Source organism: Lutra lutra, chromosome 8 (genome assembly GCF_902655055.1).
Source record: "Lutra lutra chromosome 8, mLutLut1.2, whole genome shotgun sequence".
NCBI classification, from domain to species: Eukaryota; Metazoa; Chordata; class Mammalia; order Carnivora; family Mustelidae; genus Lutra; species Lutra lutra.
This window is the reverse complement of record NC_062285.1, coordinates 141,413,132-141,436,767: the sequence shown is the minus strand read 5'-3', so window position 1 is coordinate 141,436,767 and position 23,636 is coordinate 141,413,132. Positions and strand designations below refer to the sequence as shown.

At 62.8% G+C, this 23,636-nt stretch overlaps 1 protein-coding gene across 1 annotated transcript in view; it reads left to right on the top strand.

Annotated features, from left to right (window-relative positions):
• CELSR1 (cadherin EGF LAG seven-pass G-type receptor 1) overlaps window positions 1-20,964 on the top strand; it is a 135,371-nt gene extending 114,407 nt beyond the window's left edge. Inside the window, exons 20-35 of the mRNA XM_047741199.1 lie at window positions 261-404; window positions 3,737-3,941; window positions 4,306-4,473; window positions 5,633-5,759; window positions 7,268-7,468; window positions 11,621-11,795; window positions 13,182-13,294; window positions 13,672-13,751; window positions 14,355-14,481; window positions 15,183-15,308; window positions 15,755-15,849; window positions 16,143-16,246; window positions 16,490-16,639; window positions 17,053-17,286; window positions 17,815-18,076; window positions 18,858-20,964. Coding sequence (XP_047597155.1) covers window positions 261-404; window positions 3,737-3,941; window positions 4,306-4,473; window positions 5,633-5,759; window positions 7,268-7,468; window positions 11,621-11,795; window positions 13,182-13,294; window positions 13,672-13,751; window positions 14,355-14,481; window positions 15,183-15,308; window positions 15,755-15,849; window positions 16,143-16,246; window positions 16,490-16,639; window positions 17,053-17,286; window positions 17,815-18,076; window positions 18,858-18,882 — 2,336 coding nt within the window. The 3' untranslated portion in view covers window positions 18,883-20,964. The remainder of the gene's footprint in view (window positions 1-260; window positions 405-3,736; window positions 3,942-4,305; window positions 4,474-5,632; window positions 5,760-7,267; window positions 7,469-11,620; window positions 11,796-13,181; window positions 13,295-13,671; window positions 13,752-14,354; window positions 14,482-15,182; window positions 15,309-15,754; window positions 15,850-16,142; window positions 16,247-16,489; window positions 16,640-17,052; window positions 17,287-17,814; window positions 18,077-18,857) is intronic.
• Window positions 20,965-23,636: the final 2,672 nt, after the last annotated feature.

Genomic DNA, 23,636 nt, shown 5'->3' with positions numbered 1-23,636 from the left:
CGGGGAGCCCTGTTCTCCGGCCGTCTCATTCTTACCCCAGCCGGCTGGTCCCCAATGCCGCCGTGATATCTCACTTCACCCTCAGAGCTGGCGCTGTGTGACTCAGCGGGTCCGGGGTGCGCAGCAGAGTGGAAGCGACTCTGTTAGGAAGGCTGCCGCTGGTCAGGGCGGCGGCTCTGGTTGGTCTGGACGCGGAGCCGGTGGAGGGCGCTCTTGGGAGGACCTGGGGGCTGGATGACAAGGGGGACCTGTCCCCACAGTTCTGGCCGTCGACATCTTCGACACGTTCAACTTCACGGGAGCCAGGGTGCCGCGATTCGAGGACATCCGTGACGAGTTCCCAAAGGAGTTGGGATCCTCGGTGTTCTTCTCCGCCGACTTCTTCAAGCCGCTGGAGAGCAAAGGTGAAGCCTCGTGGACGCCACGGTGACCCGCCGTTCGGGGGAGGGGTGGGGGCCTCCGAGGGCCCTGTGAGAAGGAATAGAACGGTTCCTAGTAGCGGAGCGTGTTGTGTGCATGCATGTCACACGCGTGCCCTGAGAACGGGGCCGGTGCGAGGCGTGAGCTGGCGTCGGACCCCCGTGCCGCGGCCGGGTGTCTCCGGCAGGTACTCGGCTGTCTCGTGACGTGACAGATGAGATAACACCTGACACACGTGCGCACTAGTCTTCCCTGATGGGTGGGGGAGGATGCCTCTACGTGTGGGTAATTGTAGAACCTGCCCCCCTACCCCACCCCCCACCCCCTGCCACCGCCAGCCAGTTTTTCAGTCCTGGGTTGGGGTTACATTACCAAATGGCTTAAACATTTGGAATTTTCTTTTTCTTTTTCTTTTTTTAAAGATTTCATTTATTTATTTGAGACAGAGCACGAGCAGGGGGGCAAGGGTAGAGGGAGAAGCAGGCTTCCTGCCGAGCAGGGAGCCTGATGGGGGGCTCAGGCCCAGGACCCCGGGATCATCCCCTGAGCTGAAGACAGACATTTGCCTGAGCCCCCCCAGGCGCCCCTGGGATTTTCTGAGAGTATTTTTTTCACAGATCCTCTCCAGCTACTGAAAATGTCTTAAAATAATGGGGACGTGACAAGGTAAAATTCTGTAGTGGACAATTTACAGTTTGAGGTGTTTTTAGTAAATCAGTCCGTCAGCTGCGTGGCATTATTTGGGTGTCGGAACCTCTGGAAGAGATTTTACTCCGATGCGGGATCCACCCCGACGCCATCTTTCATACCGTCTTTTGGGCGGTCTGGGTTTTCCCGCATTCGGCTGAGTTCCCAGCGGTCGTCAGCACTATCGGACGTGCGGACCCTGCAGATATCGCCGCTCATCCTGACCCAAAAACATTGTCCGTGCTTGTGCTCCTCAACGGACCCCAGGTCCTCCTCTGTCTCCGAAGCTGAGGCATCCAGAGTGGACAGGCAGGAGCCTCGTTTGCTTTAGATGGTCCCACGAGAGAAGCTTCTGGTGCTTGCTGCCCTGCTGGCCTTGGGACGGCGGCCGTTTGACATCGGTCCCCTCAGCTCCGTACGTGGTGCCATGTTCAACTTGTCTGTTAGCCGGAACCATCACCCCGGAGTAAACCCCGCCAGATCTTTTACTGATGGGAAGCCTCGGTCGCCTGGCTTGGGTGGCCCCTCCCCCTCCCACTGCTCAAACACCTGACAGGTCCCCTGGAAGGCAAGCAGAGGAGAAAGCATCCTGTGCTCCTAGAGCCAGAACTCAGGGCCAGATCTGGGTGGACGAGCTTGCAGGAGCTAGAGGGGGTGCAGTCTAGCCCCCCCAGCCCCTGGCATCCCACCGCCTCCTGGTGTCCCTCCTGGAGGGGCTGCCTCTCTTCTCTGAGTGCTGGATGTTGACATAGAGCCCTAGGGCTTGGCCCCAAGGGCTGACCTCTGCCTGCGTCTGTCCCCTGCCTCAGGCTTTGGCAGGCCAGTGCAGACACCGACCTTCCCACCTTGGCTCAAATCCTTCTTCGCCCTGACCGGCCCCTGGACAGGCTTCCATCCCACCCCCAGACTCCGGGCCCTTCTCCTCCCCTTGCCGACCCAGCCTTGGCCCAGATAGTGTGTGTGTGTGTGTGTGCCCGCGTGCGCGCGGGAGCACGCATAAGGCTTTTCTCCTGAGGCGAGGGAGGGGCCCCTGCCTGCCCTCCCCGCAGGGCCCCCCCGGGACTCGCTTGCCTGCTGACTGGTTCGCTGGGGATGCGGGGAGCCACTCGAGTCGGGGAGGAAAGTAAGGTTTTGGCCGCAGCCATGCACTGGCGCCGGGAGCAAACACTGGGAAGGGCCAGGCCTGGGGTTTCTGAGCGCCCCAGGATGCTGTCCAGTGCGCCCACCGCTGCCTCTGGTACTGTCGAGGCTGCCCGGAGTTGCCAGCCCTGCTGGAGGAGCGGCCCTGGCGAGCGGCCGCGGGGACTCAGCCCGCCTTCCACTTCCCGGAGCAAGCAGCTGAGAGGCAGCAGGACCCCGGCGGGACTGAGTCAGCGCCTTTCTTTGGCCTCTACTCTGTGGGGTTGTCCAGGCGCAAAGGACCCGTAAATGTCACGTCTGACCCATTGGGTGGCGTCTGGCCCATGGGCAGAGGCCTGGGGAGTGTCATCTGGCCCGGGGCAGTACCTGACCCTCTCACTCAGGAAAGCCCCCGCCTATATCACCCCCCGCCCCCCGAGGAGGAGCTGAGTGTCGCTGAGCAGTGTTGTCACGAGTCATTGCCCCTGAGCAGGGTCAGGAAGATGCTGAAGGTGCGTGTGCCACCTCAGGGGGCGGGCGCCGTTGGTCACACGGCATTTCGCTGGCACCGGTGAGCCGTTCTGAGCTGCAGTGGCCCCCCGTGTGGGGGCCGAGAGGTCCCCCCCCCCCACTGCACCTCATAGACCCTCCACAGGCTCCCCTGGGTCTTGCCCTTTCTAGAAGCCCTGTCCCTCAGGGCTCGGCCCTCCCGCCTCCCCGGAGCTCAGCTTCCCGTGCTCAGTGCCGGGCGGTCTGGGTGGCTGCAGAGCTGGCTTCTGGGCCACCTGGGGCATTTTGTCGGTTGTTGAGAACGTGAGTGTGGCCAGGCTAACAGAGCGTCGGAGGGGACTGTCACTTGGCCGCTGGGAAGGGGAGGGCCAGTACTCCCTCCCGTGAGCCCGTGTGGGGAAGTTCTCAACCCTCCTGCACCCATGCTTCCGTGCCGCGGTCAGTGGCATGATATCGTAAGCACCTACACCCCAAAATACATGTGCGGACGTATTTATGCGGGCCGTATGTGGCTTATTGTGTCCCTAGAGCACGTACAACTTCACACACACCCGTCATTCACGTGGGATCAAAGCAGGGGGCACAAACCCACGCAGACAGTTCCCTGTCCCTGTCCGTCCCTCCCAGAGCAGCCCCGGTGTCGCCCCCTGTGTGGGGTGAGGGCCTTGGCCGGTCAGCCCGTGACAGCGGTCATCTTTTCCTGGGTCGAGCTGAAATGCTGAGAACCAGTGCCGTCCTGGCCACTCTGGGGGCAGAGTTTAGTCATGTTCCGTCCATCCACAGTGTTGGGCAGGCACTGCCACCTTTGTCCCCAGGAATGACAGTCTGTCCCCGTCCCCTCCCCCAGCCCCTGGAAGCCTCTGTGCTGCAGTCTCGTGGGGCTCTGTGTTTACTCCGCCAGGGCCCAGCGAGCATCTGTGGCCTCAGGAGGCCCCTGTCCCAGCAGGAAGCGGCCTGGTGGGCGCACCGGCCCCGCGCTCACGCTCCGCTTGCATTGCAGGGACCCCCATGGTGCGGCCAGCTGGTCGGAAAGCCGCCCCGCAGGCGGCACCCCCGGGACCTGGAGCGGAGGGGGAGGCCCCATTCATGAGGCGGAAGAGGCACCCGGACGAGCCCGGCCGGTTCGCCGTCGCCCTTGTCATCATCTACCGGACCTTAGGCCAGCTCCTGCCCGAGCGCTATGACCCTGACCGCCGCAGCCTCCGGTAAGGCCTGTTTCTGGAGGATTCCAAAGGGCTTCCCCAGGCATCCGTGTGAGGACATTCCGCTGTGAGCCTGGGCCATGGCCACAGACCACAGCCCTGAGAGCCCCCTGGGATGAGGTTCTGGGCATCCACGTGGCCCTTCCCTGGTGCTGCCGCCCGGCTGGAGGTGACCAGTCCCCCACACATGCCCCATCGCTCACAGAGCCACTGCCACAGCCCGGGGCCCTTCTCGGGGACAGCGGCGGGGGCTCCGGGTCCGGGCCTCCTGGAGAGACGTCTACAGTGCGTGCTTCTGGGGTCGTCGACGCACAGATTTGAGACAGGCGTCTTATAACTGTGCCTTTTCCCGTGTTCTCCGTCCCAGGCTGCCCAACCGGCCAGTCATTAACACGCCGGTGGTGAGCGCCGTGGTGTACAGCGAGGGGGCTGCCCTGCCCAGCCCCTTGGAGAGGCCTGTCCTGGTGGAGCATGTCCTGCTAGAGACCGAGGAGCGCACCAAGCCCGTCTGCGTGTTCTGGAATCACTCCATCATGTAAGGGTGTCGCCAGCGTGAGGACCCTTCATACCCCCACACCCCCCGGAGCTCTGCCCCTGTGTGTGGGGTCAGCCAAGGCTGCTGGAAGCTGGGATGGACTTTTGTGCAGCTGGGCGCCTGTTTCTGTGCAGCACAGACAGACGTGCCCTCACATCGTGCTGCAGACGGATTGAGTCGGTGTCGCCAAGCAGGGTTCCAGCCGGGAGCTGGTGGCCAGCGGGAGCGTGCGGATGCCCGGCTGCAGGGGACTCGTGCTGGGAAGCAGGCTTGGCTGGGCAGGGGTCTTGCGGCTCCTTTACTTTCCAAATTCTAGTTAATGAGCGAGCAGCATTGTGCCGGCCTGTGAGAGACGCTTGGCTTACAAAGGCGAGAAAGATGGGCCACTTTCATGGCGAGAGACGTGCGAGGGACGTGCGAGGGGCTGTTTGGCAGGCACGAGGCGCGGCTGTCTCTCACGGCGCAGGACTGGATCTTAGCAATTAGTTATTGCCTAATTACCCTCTGTGCCTCCGCGGTGCTTCTCATCCCCAGATCTTGGGGCTCTTGGCAGACACGTATTAGCCTTCACTGGCCATTTTACAGATGAGTAAACGAAGGACCAGAGAAGTTACTTGATTTTCCCAGAGGGAGGGAGGGCGGGACTCTCTCTGCGCCCGAGACACACCCATAAGCAGCTTGTCATTTGGGGCTTCGCATCAGTAACAGGGAAGTCATAATTGGGCCCTGCTCGCAGGCGGCTGCCGTAAAACATTGTGCAGTCTGAAGATGAAAGTGCGAAACGAACGTGGGATATTATTTCCTGAAGCGCCTAGACTCAAAGAAGGCAGAAGTACATAGCAGCCCTTTTAACAACTGACTAATGTTTCCAACAAGAGGGCGTGCCGCTCGCCCGAGACATCCCCGTTGGTTTTATTGTGAGATGACACAGAAACCGTGAACTTCAGAGGGTTGCTTCAGGGCACTCCCAGCCACAAAAGGGAAGGGAGAGTGTCCACGCGGTCCCGAGGGCTGTTGTCTTCACAGCACGCGATGGGGGGGTGGGGAGGGGAGACGGGTCGGCCATGCGGGGTGCTGGATGGGCTTCCCCAGGGGCGGCAGGGCCTCAGAGACCCCCCTGGTGGAAGGGGTCCCTCTCACGCCTGCCTTTTCTCTGTAGGATCGGGGGAACGGGAGGGTGGTCGGCCAAGGGCTGCGAGCTGCTGTCCCGGAACCGGACCCACGTCGCCTGCCAGTGCAGCCACACGGCCAGCTTCGCCGTGCTCATGGACGTCTCCAGACGTGAGGTGGGCGCGGCCCCCTGGGCAGTCCTGCCCTCCTGGCAAGTGTGTCCAGGGATGAGTCCCTTTGGAGAGTCAGCGCGGCCCCAAATGGAGTCCACAATTTAAGCCCGTGTTCAGGAGGGTTGGCCGGAATCTGCCAGGATTCCCAAAACAAAACTCCTTAGAAACTCTTTTCAAAGGGGCTGGGTTGTAAATTAAAAACCCGGTGGCAGACCCCTAAGCCTCAGCCCAAAAAGAAAGCCCTGGAAGAGCCTCACTTCGAAGCCGGACTCTCGGTGTCCTCTTGTATGGCGCTGTGCCGGCCCCACTTTAAATTTTAAGGGAGAACAGAGCCGGCTGTCCGAAACAAAGGGAGGGTCTCCCGTGAGCACCGCACACACTGGCCCGGAGACACAGAAGAAGGGGCTTGGTCAGGAGCCCCCGAGGCCAGCTGATGTTTAACCTCTGGTGTTTTCCTGGGCCTGGAAATGCAAGGCTCTGGGAGCCTGCGAGTAAATGGAACAGGGCCGTGGCCCCCAGTGGGCGGGTGGCGAGGTCTTCCTGGGCTCCAATGTGTGCAGATGCTGGTTCCTAGGAACCAGAACAGAGGCCTGGGGGCCTCACCCTGGCACCTTTTCTTCAGGCCTGGGATGTGTCCCGGGAGGCCAGGTCATTGTCCCTCCCAAAAGCTCTGTGGCTCCCAGGTTCCTGTCACATTGTTGGGTGGGTGACTGCTGCTGCTGATGGCGGCCAGGGAGACAATAGGGAAGGGTGTGGCCTCCGGTCTTCCCCTGACCACCAGGCTCCCGTGGGCAGGTGGCACTTTTGAGCTGGGAGCCCCAGGTCCTGGCCTGGAGGAGGTTAGTTATCAGTAGTCTTCATCCATGTAGGGGCGGGATTGGGGGTCGACCCCTAGCCGGGGTGCTGGGCGATGCCGGGAGTGGGGCAGGAGGAAGCTGAAATTCAGGGAGAAGAAGTGGAACTAGAAGAGGGCTCACTGCTCCCTGCCCCGGGGCCTCAAAGCCAGTACTGGTCCAACAGCAGGAGGCAGCCCCTGGGCCTCTGGAGGGCAGGAGGAGAGCCCTGAGCCCTGAGCCCTCAGACTCTGGGGCCCAACCCCCTCGCGGCTCCCCAGCAGCCCAGCTCCCGTGCAGCTACGGCATACCCGCTTTCTGTGTGCAAGCCCCTCCCGGCTCCGAATTTGGGGCGGGCAGGCTGTGCATCTCCAGGATGGTAACATTTATGTACGGAGGGTTGTTTTGTTTTAAACTTTTTTTAAACATTTTTTTATTGGGCAAAATACACAGAATAGACATTCACCACCTCAGCCACGTGTAAGTGGACACAGTCCTGCTCCAGAACTTTCCAACGCCTCATTAATCCATTTGGTGTTTTCCGTGGTTTCCAGCAGCCTGAGAACCGTGTCAGTCGTGCTGGCTCTGCCCATAGTAAAGTCGACCTTAAAGTGCCTTTCCTGTGCAAAGCCCCATCAGGCCAGTCCTCATGTCCCCCCGCCCACCCCCCACCCGCAGCACGGAGAGGTCCTGCCCCTGAAGATCGTCACCTACGCCGCCGTGTCCTTGTCGCTGGCCGCCCTGCTGGTGGCCTTCGTCCTCCTCGCGCTGGCGCGGACGCTACGCTCCAACCTGCACGGCATCCACAGGAACCTCATCGGGGCGCTCTTCTGCTCCCAGCTGGTGTTTGTGATCGGGATCGCCCAGACCGGAAACCCGGTGAGTTCCGGCCGCGGCCCCACCTCGCTGTAACTGACAAAGGGGCGGGTGGAAGTGGCGGAGACCGGAAGTGGGTAGGCCTCGAGGGAGGCGAGGTCGGGCGGCGAGTGGCGGCTGGAGAGCTTCCGTGGGAGGCCTGAGATCGGAGCCCCAGTGCCGGCTAGGGGAGAAGGGAAGGGGGCGCTCATGGCCCGGGGCAGGGTCCCTGGGGCGTGGGGTAGGGAGCAGCCTCAGAGCGGGTGGGACGGGTGTGGGAGCAGCGCCCACGGAAGCCGGGAGCTCTGTGGCTTCAGCGGTGCCTGCCTGGTGGCAATGTGATTTTCCATTTTTACAGCAGGGATTTACAAAACACAGGGTCAGCCCGCTGACCCCGGAGGGGGTGGGGGCACGGCTGGAGGTGGAGGCTGTGTGCCCGGCTTGACACACACGCTTTGCGCTCGCTGAACCCCCCCGGGCCCTGGGAAGGGGGAGCATCCCTTCCCACGGGAGAGGCGCCTGGGGACCGGTGAGGATGAGCGAGTGCCCGTGGCACACAGTTCCCTCTGTGCGGGTTCCCTTACGTGTCCATCGCGAAAGGGGGACCCTAGAGTCCTGAGGCGCCGCGAGGCCGGCTGATTGGCACATGTGTGTATGCAGGGACTCGGGAAGTTGAGGTTACTCTCATCTAATCCCAAGCTCTCTGAAGGTGAGCGGTGGGCTCTCGATGGGCCATTCCAATATGGCCAGCACGTGCTGTTGACAGATCTGTCATTTCTAACTTCCCCATGCGGCGAGGACCTGCTGGTTGTCACTGTGTTCCGCCTACCCAAGACCCAGGTCCAAGGGGCCCTCCCGTCCCCGCCCAGGGAGCCCCCTTTCCTGGCACGGACACGAGTGGTCATCGTAGAGTGTCATGTGCCAGAATGGTGCCCTGGTGGCAGGTGGGGGAGCCATGCCTGGTTAGGGAAGGACTAACCATCCAGTGGGAAGGGTCTAGTAGAAATCGGGACAGGTTGGGGAATCTGGTCCCCCAGAGCCTGAGAGGCCATGCCGGGCAGTGCTGTGTTCCTTTTGCAGGCAGCTTGTGCCGCGGAGAGCACAGCCAGCCAGTTAGGAAGCTGCCCAGAGGTCAGAAGAGCGGCAGAGGGGCTATCCTCATAGGTCCGCTGGGTGGAGGCGAGGCCCAGAGCCGAAGCCAGAACAGCGGGCGGGAGGGGAAGGGCAGGAGTCAGGGCTAAGTGGGCAAGGAGGGAGGAGGAAGGGCGCCTCAGGTCTCCGGAAGGGGGACGAGCTGGGGAGGACACCCCAAAGTGAGGTGAAAACTGAGACAGAGTGGCTGGTCTGGGTGTGGCTGGCCAAGCCCTTGGAGGCCGAGGGGAGGCATCTCCCCCACGTGGAGAGGAAACGTGTCTGTGGGAGTGGGTCAGCCCTAGGAGAGGAAGCGGCATAAAAGGCAAAGAGAGAATGTTCTGGCTAGCTGGTCAGGGCTGCTGGCACACTTGAGCTCTTCCTCGTCATTTGCTGCTGGCAGCGGGCTCCCCTTGAGACCCTCTGGGGTGGCCAAACCTCCTTTGGAGGAAGGGGGTAGGCAAAGGCAAAGTGTCACGGGAAGATGGCCTCCGTGGCCCCGGGGGCTTCTTAGCCGTGACTTGGGGAGCACCAGGCCTGGCAGAGGACACCCGCAAGCGCAAACTTCCTTGCTGCCCTCCGGGACACTCCCCGTGGTGCTGGGCCGGGGTGGGGGAGAGGCGCCATCCCCACGTGGGGCCCTGCAGGGTTTGCGTGCATCCAGCCAGGCAGGGGGACCTCTCCCTGCCTGTCCTTATCAGCGCATCAGACAGGTGAAGGCTCATCTCCAAACCCTTCAAGCGTGCCCTTGAGTGGTCTCCACAGAGGCAAGCCACGCCTTGCAGCCACATACCGCGTGTGAAAGCAGCACGGCTGTCCGCTTCTTCCAGGCCGGAGCGCGAGAGGAGGAATGCTGGCTGCGCATCATTTGGGAGCCTTGGCACCTCGCCTGGGTTTTATGGGTTTTCTGTAAACTCACAATCCCATCTCTGGGCGAGGTTTTTCATCTCCCAGATTACTGGCAGGTTGAAATGATTTATTAGGCATTAGCATTTTGTCTTTGTTCTGTTTCTGGAAAAGGTAGTACATTTAGGGCAAAAGTCTGTACATGTACAGCCCCATTAAATTTTAAAATGTATCTCTAACACCTCTTTTTTTAAAGGTGGTTTTGTGGGTTTACTTTTCACATGACTGAAGGCAGCCAGCTGGCCAGCCTCCTCCCCATTGTCCCTTGTCTAAGCCCATTGTGCTTTGCATGTGGGGGACCCTGGGAGTGTGTGGTGTGGGGCTCCCCCAGCCCCAGGCTCACCCTTGGCGCCTGGGCTGATGGCTCTGCTCATCGCCCAGGGCAGACCTCCTGTCCCCCGACCGTGGGGTGCGCGGCGGAGAGCAGGTTGTCCAGTCGTAGTGTCCGGGGCCGTCTTCTCTTCCGGTTCAGTCCTGTTTTGCCGCGTGCCGGACAGATGTTCGTGCTATGGGAGTTTCCTCCCCGCCTCTGGGGTTCTGTTTCTGGGGAGAGGCTGCCCGTGCAGGCTGGCAACGGCAGCAGGTGTCACGCATGTTCCCACCCAGCCTGTGCTCGGGTCAGCTCCCCACAGGGTACACTGGCGGGCAGCTGACGGAGCAGAGCGGCCTCCAGTGTGGGTCAGGGTGGTGGCCCTGTGTCTGTTGGGTAGAGGGTGGGGGGGCTCCTTGGCGGGGACACTGAGACCGTGGGAGGTTGCACTGATGGCATGGCAACCAGGACCAGACAGAATGTCTCAGGAATGGGGCGGGACTGGGCGGGACTGGGATGTGCCCTGGGGGTGGGACAGCTGTGGGTCCACATAGGTTGTGGGTGGGGCCAGGAGAGGTGTGACTAGGAGGGGCAGGACAAAGAGTGGGCGTGGGACCAGGAGGAGCAGGGGCTGGGTGTGGGTGTGGCTAGGAGGGGCAGGGCCTGGGGGTGGGAGGGGTCAGGAGTAGGGGTGGGAGCAGGAGGGGAGGGTCCTGTGGGTGGGACCAGGGGGGGGGGGGTAGGGCCAAGAGGTCCTGGGGCTTTCTCTTCTTCCCCTCCACGTTCCCCCCTCTCCTCAGCGCCTGCCTGGCTTTTTAGGACCTTGAAGGGGCACCTGCTCTCCCTGAGCTGGGCAGCCTGGGGGCCCAGCCGGCGCAGCCCCTCCCAGGGGGCCCCACGTGAGGCTGCTCTGGGCCAAGGCACGAGCTCTGAGCTCTTCGAGGTCTGGCCTAGAGAACCTCACGGTAGATGATTCACACAGAGGCTGGACTCCCTGTGACCGTGTCCTGTCCCCAGCCCCTCCCTGACACTGCTTTCTTCCTGTTCTCAGGGACTTTGGGTTGGCTCGCCAGGGTCCGGAGAGGACGGGATGCTGGGCCTCCACTGCCCTGTGGAAGTGGTTTTCTCTTCCTGGCACTTGGGCACTGGCTTGAGGGCAGCCCTGCCTGGCCGAGGACAGGGACAGACAGACGCGTTCCCATGGTCTGGTTTTGGCGGGAAGCAGAAGGCTCTGTTACCTTGTTGGAGGCGGGAGGACCTTATTTGGTGGTGAGGTCACGAAGCACGAAGCTTCCCCCTCCCTCTGGCCACTGCTGAACCCTGCAGACACCCCCACAGGGGTGCTGGGTAGCAGGTGGAGGCCAGCACCGCAGTCGGGCCCGCAGCCTGGGCTGGCTGCTTTCATGCTATTTCTTTTAAATTTAAATGCCTGGAGGAAAGAATCTGGAGCCATGATAGGAAAATACGTTTCCAGCTTCTAATGAAAACGCTAGAGGCTCTGCCCACCCCCGTCCTGTGGCTTTGCTCACTCCAGGCACCGATCTGGGTTGGGCGGTGGTCTCCGCGGCCCCCCGGTGCCTCCCTCCCCGCCCTCTGCTCCGGGGAGCGGAGACACGGCGCCTCACTGCCCAGCCGTTCCTTTGTGAATCACACAGAAAAACCCAACTCACTCAGTTTCCTTCCTCCGACCTGCAGACCCTCACGTTTGCACAGTGCACGGACTCGGTCCCTGCCCTCCCCCCTGGTGCGCATCTGGCCCCTGGTCCGAGGGTGGGGTGGGCTCCCTCGGGGCAGGTGCTGAGCCAGCGTCCCGTGCCCTGCCCCCACAGTTCCTGTGCACGGTCGTCGCCATCCTCCTGCACTACGTCTACACCAGCACCTTCGCCTGGACCTTTGTGGAGGGCCTGCATGTCTACCGCATGCTGACCGAGGTGCGCAACATCGATGCTGGGCCCATGAGGTTCTACTATGTCGTGGGCTGGGGCATCCCGGCCATCATCACAGGTGAGGACTGGAGGAGCCGCCCTGCTGGGGTGGCCCCGGGCCGGGGGCCCACCACTGCTTGGGGAGCCCATGTGACCTCGCCCACCTGGGAGCCCACATCCGGTGAGCCCACACCCCTGGGCCCAGGTGGGCGAGCTCTCTGGCCTCCTCTGGGTACCAGACACCCAGCGTGACTGGCCCCTGGCAGAGGAGGCCCTCCCCGTCTTGCATCTGTGCCGTGAGTGTGATCACTCGGTGCCCACTGGGGGGTTGCGTCTCTGCTCAGGGGTGGTGTGGGCTCCTTGAGGGCCGGGTGCGAGTCCGCTTAGGGTTCTGTCTGTGGCACCGAACAGACAGAAACTCCACTTCCGCCCGGCGTGTGGGTGGGTGGGTATGTGTGCGTGTGTTCTGTCTGCGGTGTGTGTGTTGTGTGTGTGGGATGTGTAGTCTGCATAGAGTGTGTATGTGTGGGAAGGGTCTATATGTTGTGTGGTGTGTGTGCGTGTGTACCCTGTAGTGTATGTGTGGGGTGTGTGTGGTCTGTGTGTACTGTGTGTGGTGTGCGTGGTCTATATGTGATGTGTGTGGTGTGGGTGTGTGGTCTGTATGGGATGTGTGTATGTCATGTGCGTCGGGTATGTGGTCTGTATGTAGGGTGTGTATGTGCTGTGTGTGGTCTGTATGTGATGTGCGTATGTAGTGTGTGTGGGGTGTGTGGTCTGTACGTGACGTGTATGGGGTGTGTGTATATGGTGTGTGTGGTCTGTACATGACGTGTATATGTCGTGTGGGGGGTGTGGTCTATGTGTGGAGTGTGTGTGGGGTGAGTGTGTGGTCTGCACGTGACGTGTGTATGTAGTATGTTTGGGGGGGTGTGGTCTTTATTTACGTGTGTGTGGTGTGTTTGGTCTGTACATGACATGTATGTAGCGTGTGTGGGTGTGTGGTCTGTATGTGATGTGTGTGGTCTGTATGTGATGTGTATGTAGTATGTGTGGGGGTGTGGTTTCTATGTGATGCATGTGTGGTGTGTGTGTGGTCTGCACGTGACGTGTGTATATAGTGTGGGGGGTGTGGTCTGTATGTGACGTGTGGGATGTGAGTGTGGTCTGTATGTGATGTGCATATGTAGTATGTGTGCTGTGTGTGGTCTGTATGTGACGTGTGTGGTGTGTGTGTGGTCTGTACGTGATGTGTGTATGTTGTGTGTGGGGTGTGTGTGGTCTATATGTGATGTGTATGTGGTGTGTAGGTCTGTATGTGATGTGTGTGTGGGGTGTGTATGATCTGCATGTGATGTGTGTGCGCCGAGCTGGGAATGCTGCTTGTGGCCACGTGCCCCCTCAGGCCGGCCCTCAGGAGGGGCCCCTCCCGGGATGAGTCCCCACTTCCCTCCCCGTTGTCCAGGACTCGCAGTGGGCCTGGACCCCCAGGGCTATGGAAACCCCGACTTCTGCTGGCTGTCCCTTCGAGACACCCTGATCTGGAGCTTCGCCGGGCCCATTGGAGCGGTTATCATCGTGAGTCCGGGAGTTTCGCAGAACCCACGATTCTTGGGGGTGTGGGAAACTGGGCACGTGGGCTGGAAGGGGTTTTGGGGGCCGGTGGGGTCCTTGGCTCGTCAGAGCAGCCTATTGGGCAGGAAGGGTGATCTCATGGTGCTGAGGCCTCGCCATTGGACCTGCGGGTTCGTCCCCGTCTGCGTCCTCGTCCGCTAGGAGGCAGCTCGGCACCCACCCTCTGGAGGGTCCCTCAGGCAGGGGGCATGTGAGACCTTCTCATTCCAGCCGCACCTGGAGATGCAGGCAGAGCCCCTCAGAAGCGTTGGGTCTTCTGATCCGTGGCGATACTGACCAGCCGGCCACCTGACTTGGGTTTTTAAAAAAATGTTTTTCAGGTCAACACAGTCATTTTTGTCCTGTCTGCGAAGGTTTCCTGCCAAAGAAAGCACCATTATTATGAAAGGAAAGGGGTTGTGTAAGTGGGTCCCAGTGTGGGACTGAACGCCTAGCAGAGCCCCTGAAGGCACCCGTCTCCCTGTGCCCAGGCCCTTCGCCACCCCCCAGCTCAGCCCCTGGGGACATGATGGCCACGTGGATGCATCAGCAGGCCGCAGTGGGGAGAGGCCGGGGGCAGCGGGCACGTAGTAGAGGAGAGGCAGGGCGCTGAGCATGAGGAGGCCTGGGGCAGGCCACCTTGGCCCATGGGACCCCGGGGACAGTAGGGGGTAGGCTCTGCAGCACCTGGTGGCAGAAGGGAGCAGGACGGGCCTCTGTGCCCCTCACCCAGGTCCTGTTAACGGATGGGTGGAGGGAGGAGGGGTGGTGACAGCTGGGTCTGGGGAGGTGTGAGGGGCCTGGATGCAATGGGGAGGAGCCCGGCAGGGTGTTGGGGCACAGGGGTGCGGCTGGGACTTTCTGGGTTGGTGGCGATGGTGATGCTGTGGCTGCAGGAGTGGAGAGTGACCAGGTGCTTTAAAAAGTTTTGGGAAGTTAAGTGGCGAGGCTGAGGGGTGGGCTGGGAGGGGGTGGGTGGAGGGGAGGGCGGGGCCCGGAGTCACCCCTGCCCCGCCCCCGGCAGCCCCCTGCTGCGGACCGCCTTCCTGCTGCTGCTGCTCGTCAGCGCCACCTGGCTGCTGGGGCTGCTGGCCGTGAACCGCGACGCACTGGCCTTCCACTACCTCTTCGCGGTCTTCAGCTGCTTACAGGTGGGCCGTCTCCGTCCCCGTGACCTGGCGGGCCTCGCTGGGGCCAGCCTTGGTGAGGTCATGAGTCGCTTACGCTACCTCCTGTCTGAAAGGCCTGGGGGAGATCCTGGACCCGGCGTCCAGGGCAGACGGGCCATGGCATGACGGTCACCGTGTGGCCGGAATGTGCCGGGGGTTCCCGTGACGCCTCTCTGCGCACGGTCGGCAACAAGGAACCCGGGGTCCGGAGCGCAGCTCTGCCCAGGGCCTTCCCAGGGACCCCTGGGACACTGTCCCTTGCTCAGCCGATGCCGGGGCTCATCCTCCCTCCGCGGGGCAGCGTACATCCCACTCGTGTCCGCGGGGCCAGTGTTGGCCATTTACAGTTCCCACTGAGGGCTTCCCAGCAAGTGATGTCATGTTGGAGACGCAGATGGCTGGGGGTGTGGCCGGGACCAGCCCCCCTTGGCCCCTGGCGTGCTGGCTGCCCTGTCCTGGCTGCCCTGTCCCCGCTCCCCTAGGCAAGCAGAGGCCCCGGGGAGGGGGTGCCCAGGGTGGGCCCCCGCGGCCAGGCTGGCTCCGGGCACTCCGTGGCACATGGTGTGGCTGTGCTGTCTGCGTCCTTGGGCAGGCGGGTGTGCCCACCGGCGTGGCAGCCACAGGACCCTAGCTGCTTCGCTGCCGGCCCATCCCTGCCCTGACCAGCCGTCCCCTCCCTCCAGGGTCTCTTCGTCCTCCTGTTCCACTGCGTGCTCAACAGAGAGGTCAGGAAGCACCTGAAGGCAGTGCTTTCTGGGAAGAAGCTGCACCTGGATGACTCCGCCACCACGAGGGCCACCCTGCTGACGGTAGGCGGTGCCCGAGGACCAGGGCGGGGCGGGGGGAGGGGATTGCCCTGCGGGTCTCTAGACCAAGCATTCAACATAGTTGCCGGGTCTCCACTGACCCTGGCATCAGAGAGCCCCTTGGAGAGTGGCATCGAGGCTGATTCCATTCCTGACGTCCTGGGAAGGGAGCAAGGTTCACTAGATGGGGTCTGTCCTCATCACAGCCCCATTGTTCAAGGTCACAGAGGACAGGGCGACGGCAGAAGCCCTGGCTGCGGGCAGGAAGACGTCCTTGGACCACTGTGGGGGCTAGGGGTGCTGTCCTCCAGGCCGCCACGAGGCCTGTGTGCTCTGTGCTGGGTGGGGGCACCGTCAGGGTGCTGGCACCAGGGCTTGCTGTGGGGACAGAGCTGTCCTCTGCAGGCCAGTGGCCTCTGCTCCGGCGATAACTGTGCCCCCTCCTGCAGCGCTCCCTCAACTGCAACCACACGTACAGCGAGGAGCCCAACATGTTCCGCACGGCCCTGGGCGAGTCCACTGCCTCACTGGACAGCACCGTCAGGTCAGGCCCAGCCGGTGCCCTCGCTTGTCCCGGGGGCACGGTGGGGCGGGGGGAGGCCCAGCTCTCAGGGCGAATGCAGGCTGCATTCGCTCGGAATGGCCCGAGTGGTGTGCCCTCCTGTTCCAGAGGGCGTGTGGCTCCCCACATGCTCCGGGAGTCTTTCGTGGCAGCGAACCTTCCAGAGCCCTGTGGGGCCACCTTGGCACATGCCAAAGGTGCCCGGTGATGTTGGGTCGTCATGTCATGCAACCCCCCGAGTGATGGCGCTGAGCCCACCCTCCTACCCTCTCTAGGGACGGAGGGGGTCAGAAGCTCAGCGTGTCCTCTGGGCCAGCACGGGGCGGCCATGGGGAGCCAGATTCGTCCTTTGTCCCCAGAAGCACCAAGAAGCACCACGGTATGTGTCCCCTGGAAGGCGGCCCCTGGGCATGTCCCTCCTGGGGGGCCGGTGGGGGGGCTTCTTCTTGGCTCTTGTTAGGCCCATGGGCCTCTTGGTTGCGGATGTACAGGCTCAGAGGACGTCTGTGGCCCAACCCATTCAGAAGGTCCCCAGGGAAACGATCACTTCCCCCGTGCCCGGGCCCAGCTGGCCCCACTCAGCCCTTGGCCTGAGCCTCCGGCCCTCCCGCCCTCCCCGCAGAGCACGACTCGGACTCGGACAGCGAGCTGTCCCTGGATGAGCAGAGCAGCTCCTACGCCTCCTCGCACTCCTCAGACAGTGAGGACGATGGGGCGGAGGCCGAGGGCAAATGGGATTCGGCTCGGGGCCCCGTCCACAGCACCCCTAAAGGTGAGGCAGTGTTGGGCGGTGTGTCTGAGGCCCGCCTCCTGTGATGGACAGTGGAGGCAGGGGGGAGGTGCCGGCGGGGGAAGGCCCTGCCCACAGCATCTGCAGAGCAGAGGCAGGGAGGTCTTTGAGGGTCTCTCCGGGAACCCCGCTTCAAGGACCCCACGTTGCTGGCCCCGATTGTTGCTGGGGGGCCGGTGTTGAGGCGCCAGGGTGTTGAGGTGGGGCACTGTGGGCTGGGCCCCCGCTGTCAGGAGCCGTGGCTGCCCCACCTGGAGGGTGGCACCGGGTCCGGCCTGCAGCTCTGCCGCGGGGGCTCAGGGCCGCGTGGGAGGCAGGCTCCCCGCGGAGGGACACGAGGGAAGCCTTCAGGGGGGCAGGGGTCCCCGCTGTTGACGGCTCCTCTTGTGCCTCAGTGGACGCCGTGGCCAACCACATCCCGGCCGGCTGGCCTAGCGAGAGCCCGGCTGGCAGCGACAGTGAGGAGCCTGGCGACCAGCCGCGCCTGAAGGTCGAGACCAAGGTCAGCGTGGAGCTGCACCTGGACGAGCAGGGCAACCACTGCGGGGAGCGGCCCCCGGAGCAGGAGAGCGGCGGCCCGCCGAGGCCCGCGAGCGTGCTCCCCAGCCAGCCCCCGGAGCAGAGAAAAGGTGCTTTGGGCATGGGGAGGCCGCGCTGTTCCCGGGAAGCTGGGGGACGGGGAAGCGCCTCAGCGGGGGAGGGGACAGAGGTGGGGCCGTGTTGGGAGGGGGCGGGGTCTGGGTGGGAACAGAGTGCAGAGGGGCGGGGCCGGGGTCCCGGCGGGGCGAAGGGGTGGGGGTGGGGTGGGGTGCAGGTGGGTGGAGGGCGGGGCAGTGGGCGGGACGGGGCGCGGGGAGGGGGTGGTGTAGGGGCTGGGTCTGGGTGGGGTGCTGGTGTGGCGGGGGAGTGGGCCGAGTGCACGCGGGGTGGGGGGCGGGGCAGGGGCAGGGCGGGGCGGGACGCAGGAGCGGCGGTGCGGGTGGGTCCAGGTCTCCACGGGTCGGCTTCCCCGCACGGGGGTGACCATTTGGCCCCGCCGCCTGTCGCTGAGACCAAGGAGGGAAGAGCAGGGGCTCCGCAGGGCCCAGAGTCTGCTCCTCGGGTCCCTGCTCCGGCCGCGGCAGGCTGATCGCGACTCCCCACCTTCCCACCTCCAGGCATCTTGAAAAACAAGGTCACCTATCCGCCGCCGCTGACCGAGAAGAGCCTCAAGTCGCGGCTGCGGGAGAAGCTGGCCGAGTGCGAGCAGAGCCCCGCGTCTTCGCGCTCGTCCTCCGTGGGCTCGAGTGACGGGGCCCGCGCCCCCGACGGCACCATCACCATCAAGAGCCCGCGCCGGGAGCCGGGGCGCGAGCACCTCAACGGGGTGGCCATGAACGTGCGGGCCGGGAGCGCCCAGGCGGCGGGCTCCGACTCCGAGTGAGTAGCCTCGGCCTGGGCTGCAGGGCAGCAGGAGCGGCCCCGGCCGGCTTTCCCTTCGTCTCCTGACAAGGGGACAGGTGTCCAGTCCAGAGAGGGGCCCCGGGGGCTGTGCTGGGGTATTGTGGAGGGAGGGGCTTCCGCGGGGTCAGGGGCAGCCCTCGGAAGGACGAAGTGGACTTCTGACCAGGGCGGGCCGACTGCCAACATTCAGGTGGCGGCTGCATTGGCCAAAGCCCTAAACCCCTGCCCAGCCCTGAAATTCTGGGACTTAAGACCCTGCGGGACTAAGCACTTTGTAAGGATCTTGGTCCAGGAAATCAAGTCTCTGGGGGACCCCTGCAGAGGAACGGAGCAGGGATCTTGGCTCCAGACGGGCCTGCTGGCCTCCCCCCATGGCTCCTTCCTCCTACAGACTTCTAAGGGAGGAGCAAAGAGTGGGAGCCAGGTCTTCTAGAATGGCGCTCTGAAAACTGAGTTTGGTTACCCCACAGCAGGGCAGGCTGTGTGGACGCTGATGGGCATGGCCCTCCCGGGGGCCCTGGGTGTCAGGGTGCAGACTCGACTGCCCCCTCTCCTGCCTAGTGTAGCTATGTCCACGTGCGAGCTTGTCTCTCTCTGCGCCCCCTGACTGGGAGATTCTGCCCCCCCCCGTCCTGCGTTGGGGGGGTAGGTGTCTGCCCCAGCGTGACCTCCAACCTGGCCCCCCTGCTGGCTTCATGCGTAGCAAGGGCCATTCTTGCTGACCTCCGCCTGCCTGATGGCTTCTTCCCACGCACAGAGGCAGTAACGAAACTTCAATCTGAACCGTCAGGAAACCGTGAGACAAGCCCACCGTCTCCAGCCAGGCCTCTGTGCTGCATTGACACACGCTTGGACCTTGGAAACCCAGGGGGCCACTGCCCTGGCAGTGAAGGGGGTCCTGCAGTGGCAGCCCCATGACTGGTGTGACCCACAGTCCAGACACAAAGCCCCAGGCTGCCCCCAGGGGCCCAGGGCCCAGGTGACCCGTGACAAGTGCCAAAGGCCACGGGCACGAGGATGCGTGTGTGGGCTCCCGGGCTGGCTCATCTGGATCCCGACTGCGGACAGAGACAGAGCCATGCCCCGGCAGGCCAGGAATGGGCCCAGCATGAGAGCTGGCAGGGCCGGAAGCTGCCAGGCCTGGCTTGCTGGGGTTCGGGGGTGCCAGGCGTAGGCGGAAGACGGGAGGCCCACTGGCCATGCGGGCACCCCCTGCAGCACAGACCTCTGGTCGGTGGCCTTGATGGCCCTTTGCAGAGACATTCCTCGTCTTGAAGCAAACTACTGTCTTTTGTTGAAAACGTGTAGATACTTCTCTATATATTTGTACGGGACTTTGAGAAGGTGGAAAGCCTGTGTATATTTTGCATTTGTACTGTTGATACTGGGAGATCCGTGGGACGATCTCTCACTATTTTTTTCATACAAGGAAGGTTGCACAGTTGTACTTGAACCTGGCATGCGTTGATGCAACTGGTGTCCCAGTAGATCAGAGTGGGAAGTGCGTCGGGGAGAGGCCGTCCTCGAACAGAGGCTCCTGCCCCTGTGCTCGGCTAGAACGCAGGGATTGTGTGGGCATCGCGAGCGACCGCCTGAATTCATGGCACGTTTCTGGGACGTGTGTCCTCCGCTCCCAGCCGCCGCAACTGTGATGGATCAGAGACAGGGCAGCCTACGACAGGCTAGGACGATCCATCCCACGGATCTCCCAGCAGCCTACAATGGGGCGGGACGGAGGGAGCCCCCCGAGGTCAGTGGTGGAGAAACAGAGGTGACCTAGCTCTGGCCCTTCCCTGGCCGCCCCCACCCCGGACTCACTCTCAGCCTGCGGCACCTCCCTGGCCCTCATCCCAGTCATGGGGTACCGCAGGTGGGGATGTCTTTTGTCCCTCTGCTCCTGTTCCCGGTGGATCTTACAGTGCTCACATGTTCCCGATTTAGATGGAGGTGTGGGGCCTTCCAGGATGTCACATTCCTTCCTGCCAAATTGTCCAGTTCTTTGAGACGCCGAGGATCCCCGGGCAGGCTGGGGCCCCGCCCCCAGAACCCAACCAATTACTTCATTTTGCTTCAAATGGCCAATTGTGCAGAGGGACAAAGCCACAGCCACAGCCATGGTTACCAAGCTGTTTTTTGGAAGCTCGTACGAGGAGCGGCTGTGCCTGTCCCACAGTGGGCACTTGGCACGGCGTGGCCGCAGGGGCTATGGAACGGGGCCCAGAATGACTCAGACACGTCTCCTTCTTGTGTTGCCTTTGTTCTTCCAGTCAGGCGCCCAAATGCACGGTTAGCACCGCTGCCTCCACATACGAGAAACCGTAAAACAGGAAGAGAATCAAGTCAAAGTGAAGATTTCTGCTCCGTGTTGATGGAAACGTGAGCACTGTTCACTACCACACCGGGAACAGCAGGTGCGGGGCGGGTCTCAGGCCACACACCTCACACAGGAGTGACACGACACCGCAGGGTCCACATGTGGGATGAATTACAAATGTGCCTTAGCGGGCGAGCGGCATTTTGAAGGCAGAAGGGTGTCTTCGGATGTTTACCGGACCAGACCTTTTCTTAAGTACAAACAGTGAACACCCTCGAGTCGGACCCCCCCCCCACCGCGTCCTCACTCTTCCACAGCTGGGTCCTGCCCCTTGAGCTGCAGTTTTCAATCTGATCAGAATTGTTACCAAAAAACAACTGTCCGTTGTATTAAGACAGGAAAAACTGTAAACCTAGTTTTGTGACTTAAGACTTTATGAGAAATGAGACACTGGAGATTTTTTTTTTTAAACAAATGTCTATTTATTGATATTGGAAACACTGGAATTACAACACCAGAGAAGAGTCTGCAATAAATTAAGATTTTTGAATTTGTGCTTCTGCTGTGCTGCTCTTCCCCGGCCCCACTCCCTGAGCCGGCCAGGGACTATGGACAGGATGCGGGGGACAGGCCCTGGGGAAAAGGAACCGTACTGGAACTTTCTGTCCATCCCCCTAACGCAGTCGGGATGAGCAGGCCCTGTCTGGGGTTCCCTGAGAGCTTCAACCCTCTCCTGTCCTGTGTACAGCCCCGGCCCTGGGCCCTCCTTCCCTCAGGGTCTGGGAACCTGGGGCAATGGCGGAGCCTGGCAACTGGGGTACCCATCTGGGAAACGGGAACAGGGGACACATGCCCTACCCCTCAGCTCCACCCCCTTCAGCCTGCCCAGGGTCTCCTGAAGGTCACCCGGGGTGGGGCACAGTCCTGGGCCCGCCAGCGCAGGGCAGTGCAGTCTCAGCTCATGAGCTTGGCCCCCCGGTGCCCCCTGGCAGACAGCTGACGCAGTGCACAAAGTGGCCTCCTGCACTTGGGTGGTGGCCTCAGGGGCACGCAGAGGGCAGGCTGTGCCCAACAGAGGGAGGGTGGCACCACCGGCTGGAAGGCTGCCATGGGCCCCGCCAGAGGGGAGGCCTGGGTGGCCAGAGCGGCCGCTGGGCCGGCTGGGAGGACGGGCAGTCTCCCCCCACCAACACCTGCCTGCGCCCGAGAGACTTCCACCTGGCTGCCCTTCCTCCTGTTCCTGCTGCCGCTGCCCAGGCTCGGCCTTCCCAGCAGGACAAGAGGCCCAGCCACCAGGGCCGCGGATCAGGAACCCCGAGGCCTGGGAGGCTCCACGATGTCCTGTGAGCTGGCGGAACATGACCGGGGTTTCAGTCCCTGCCTCAACGGCCTCCCAGCACAACGAGCAAGTGGGGAATGGGGGCAGGCCCGAGCCCCCTGCCTCTCAGGGCCTCCTTTATTGGGCTCAGCTGCCATGTGGATGGCTGGAAAGCCCGACCCTGGAGCCTCGGGCCCGCTCCCCGCTCCTTCCCGCCCCGAAGGCCTCCTGCTGGGTGGGGAGAAGGCTCGGAGGCAGCAGCTCCCGCTGTCACATCGGTGTGGAAGGGAGAGGCTTTGCTCTGGGCACAGCCCCAGCACCCTGACTGTCACTGAGGGCGACTGCGTTCATCCTGCCTCAGGGGTGGGGGGGGGGCTGGCACTGAGCTCTCAGCCCCGCACAGCAGCCTGGCCTTAAAGCCCTCCCAACCCAACGGTGCGGCCTATCAGCCCCACACAGGGTCCAACTAAACAACGGTGGGACCCATCCCTCCTCGTTCCCTTTGCCCCAGGCCGGCAGGGACGGGCCGCCAGGAAGGCTGGTCTCGCAGGCAGGCTGCAGCCGCCACACCAGAGCTGAGGCAGGCACCAAGCGGGGTCCCAGGCCTGGGCCTCCCTTCCTGGCTGCATGGGAGGGTGGCTGCTCTGCTCCCAAGCACACTGCGTCCTGACATGCTGGGGACAAAGGTCTTAGGCGTCCACCCCTCCTCCTGAGCCGCTACACAGGACTTCCTAAATCTAACCCTCATCCCCGACTGCCACCATACCCAACCCCACAGCCCACCTGGTCGCCCATTCCCTCCCACCTGCACCTTAGACGCCAGAGGGATTTTCTGCTCAAAAACACCTGCCACCTCCCTCCTCTTCAGAAGGAAGCCCTCCTCCCACTGTAGCACTCTGGGGCCGAGGTGACCGTCACCCCACTCTGGGCTCCTCCCTTGTGGTCTGCGATCTGGGACCTGCCTCTGTGGGCGGCAGGTGGGGCGGGGGGGGGGAGGGTGCTGGATGGCTGGCACTCAAGAGCTCAAGAGTCCAGGCTAGACCTGTCACCACCAGAGGCCCTGAAGGGTGGCAGCTGTGGGACAACCTTCCCAGGTGCTCCTCTAGCAGCACTGTGCCTGGAGGGCTACACTACCTCTGGTCTAGAACCTTCTGTCCACAGAAGACAGGAAACCACACTTCTGGCCCCCACAGAAGCCTGGCTTGAAGCACCAAGAATGTGTCGGGTGTGAGGCTAGTGAGAGAAGGGAGCCCAAGCTCTGTCCCTGGTGCCCAGCCCCCACTGTCAGGGCAGGCAAGCTGGAGGCAGGGCGCTCACGGACACCCGGCCCCCACATGCCCCGCAGGCACTGAGAAGAGAACGAGTCAGATCCCAGGCATCTGCCCACCTCCCACCCGCAGGGCCACCCGGCCCGGCGGAACCCTGACAGTGCACAGAGCCAGCAGGGGTCACGCCGGGACTCCAGGGGGGTCAAAACGCCCCCGGGGCCACAGGCTGCCCCGCACAGAGTGCAGCAGGCTCTGGACATCTTCCCACTTCTCTGCCAAGCAGCTCCCGGCCGCCTGCCATCCTCTCACCAACACAAGCGCGCACGCACCCCATGCTGTGGGCTGTGCGCTCTCCCAGAGCCATGGGGAATCCCTAAATCCCCAGTGTCGAGGCGTGAGACACTAGGCTTTTGGGAGGCACTGGGCCATGAGGGTTCCAGGGAGACCCCTCGTCCTCCTGGCCACTGGGGCCATAGTGCGAAGTCAGCCGCTGGCAAACCACAGGGGAACCTCAGCCAACCACCGGTCCCCACCTCCGTGAGACATAGATGTCTGTCGTGTGTATGCCGCCTGACTGCTGGGAACGGACACGGCCTGCCACCAAACCCCTCCTCGCTGGGATGAAGGTCCTTGGTC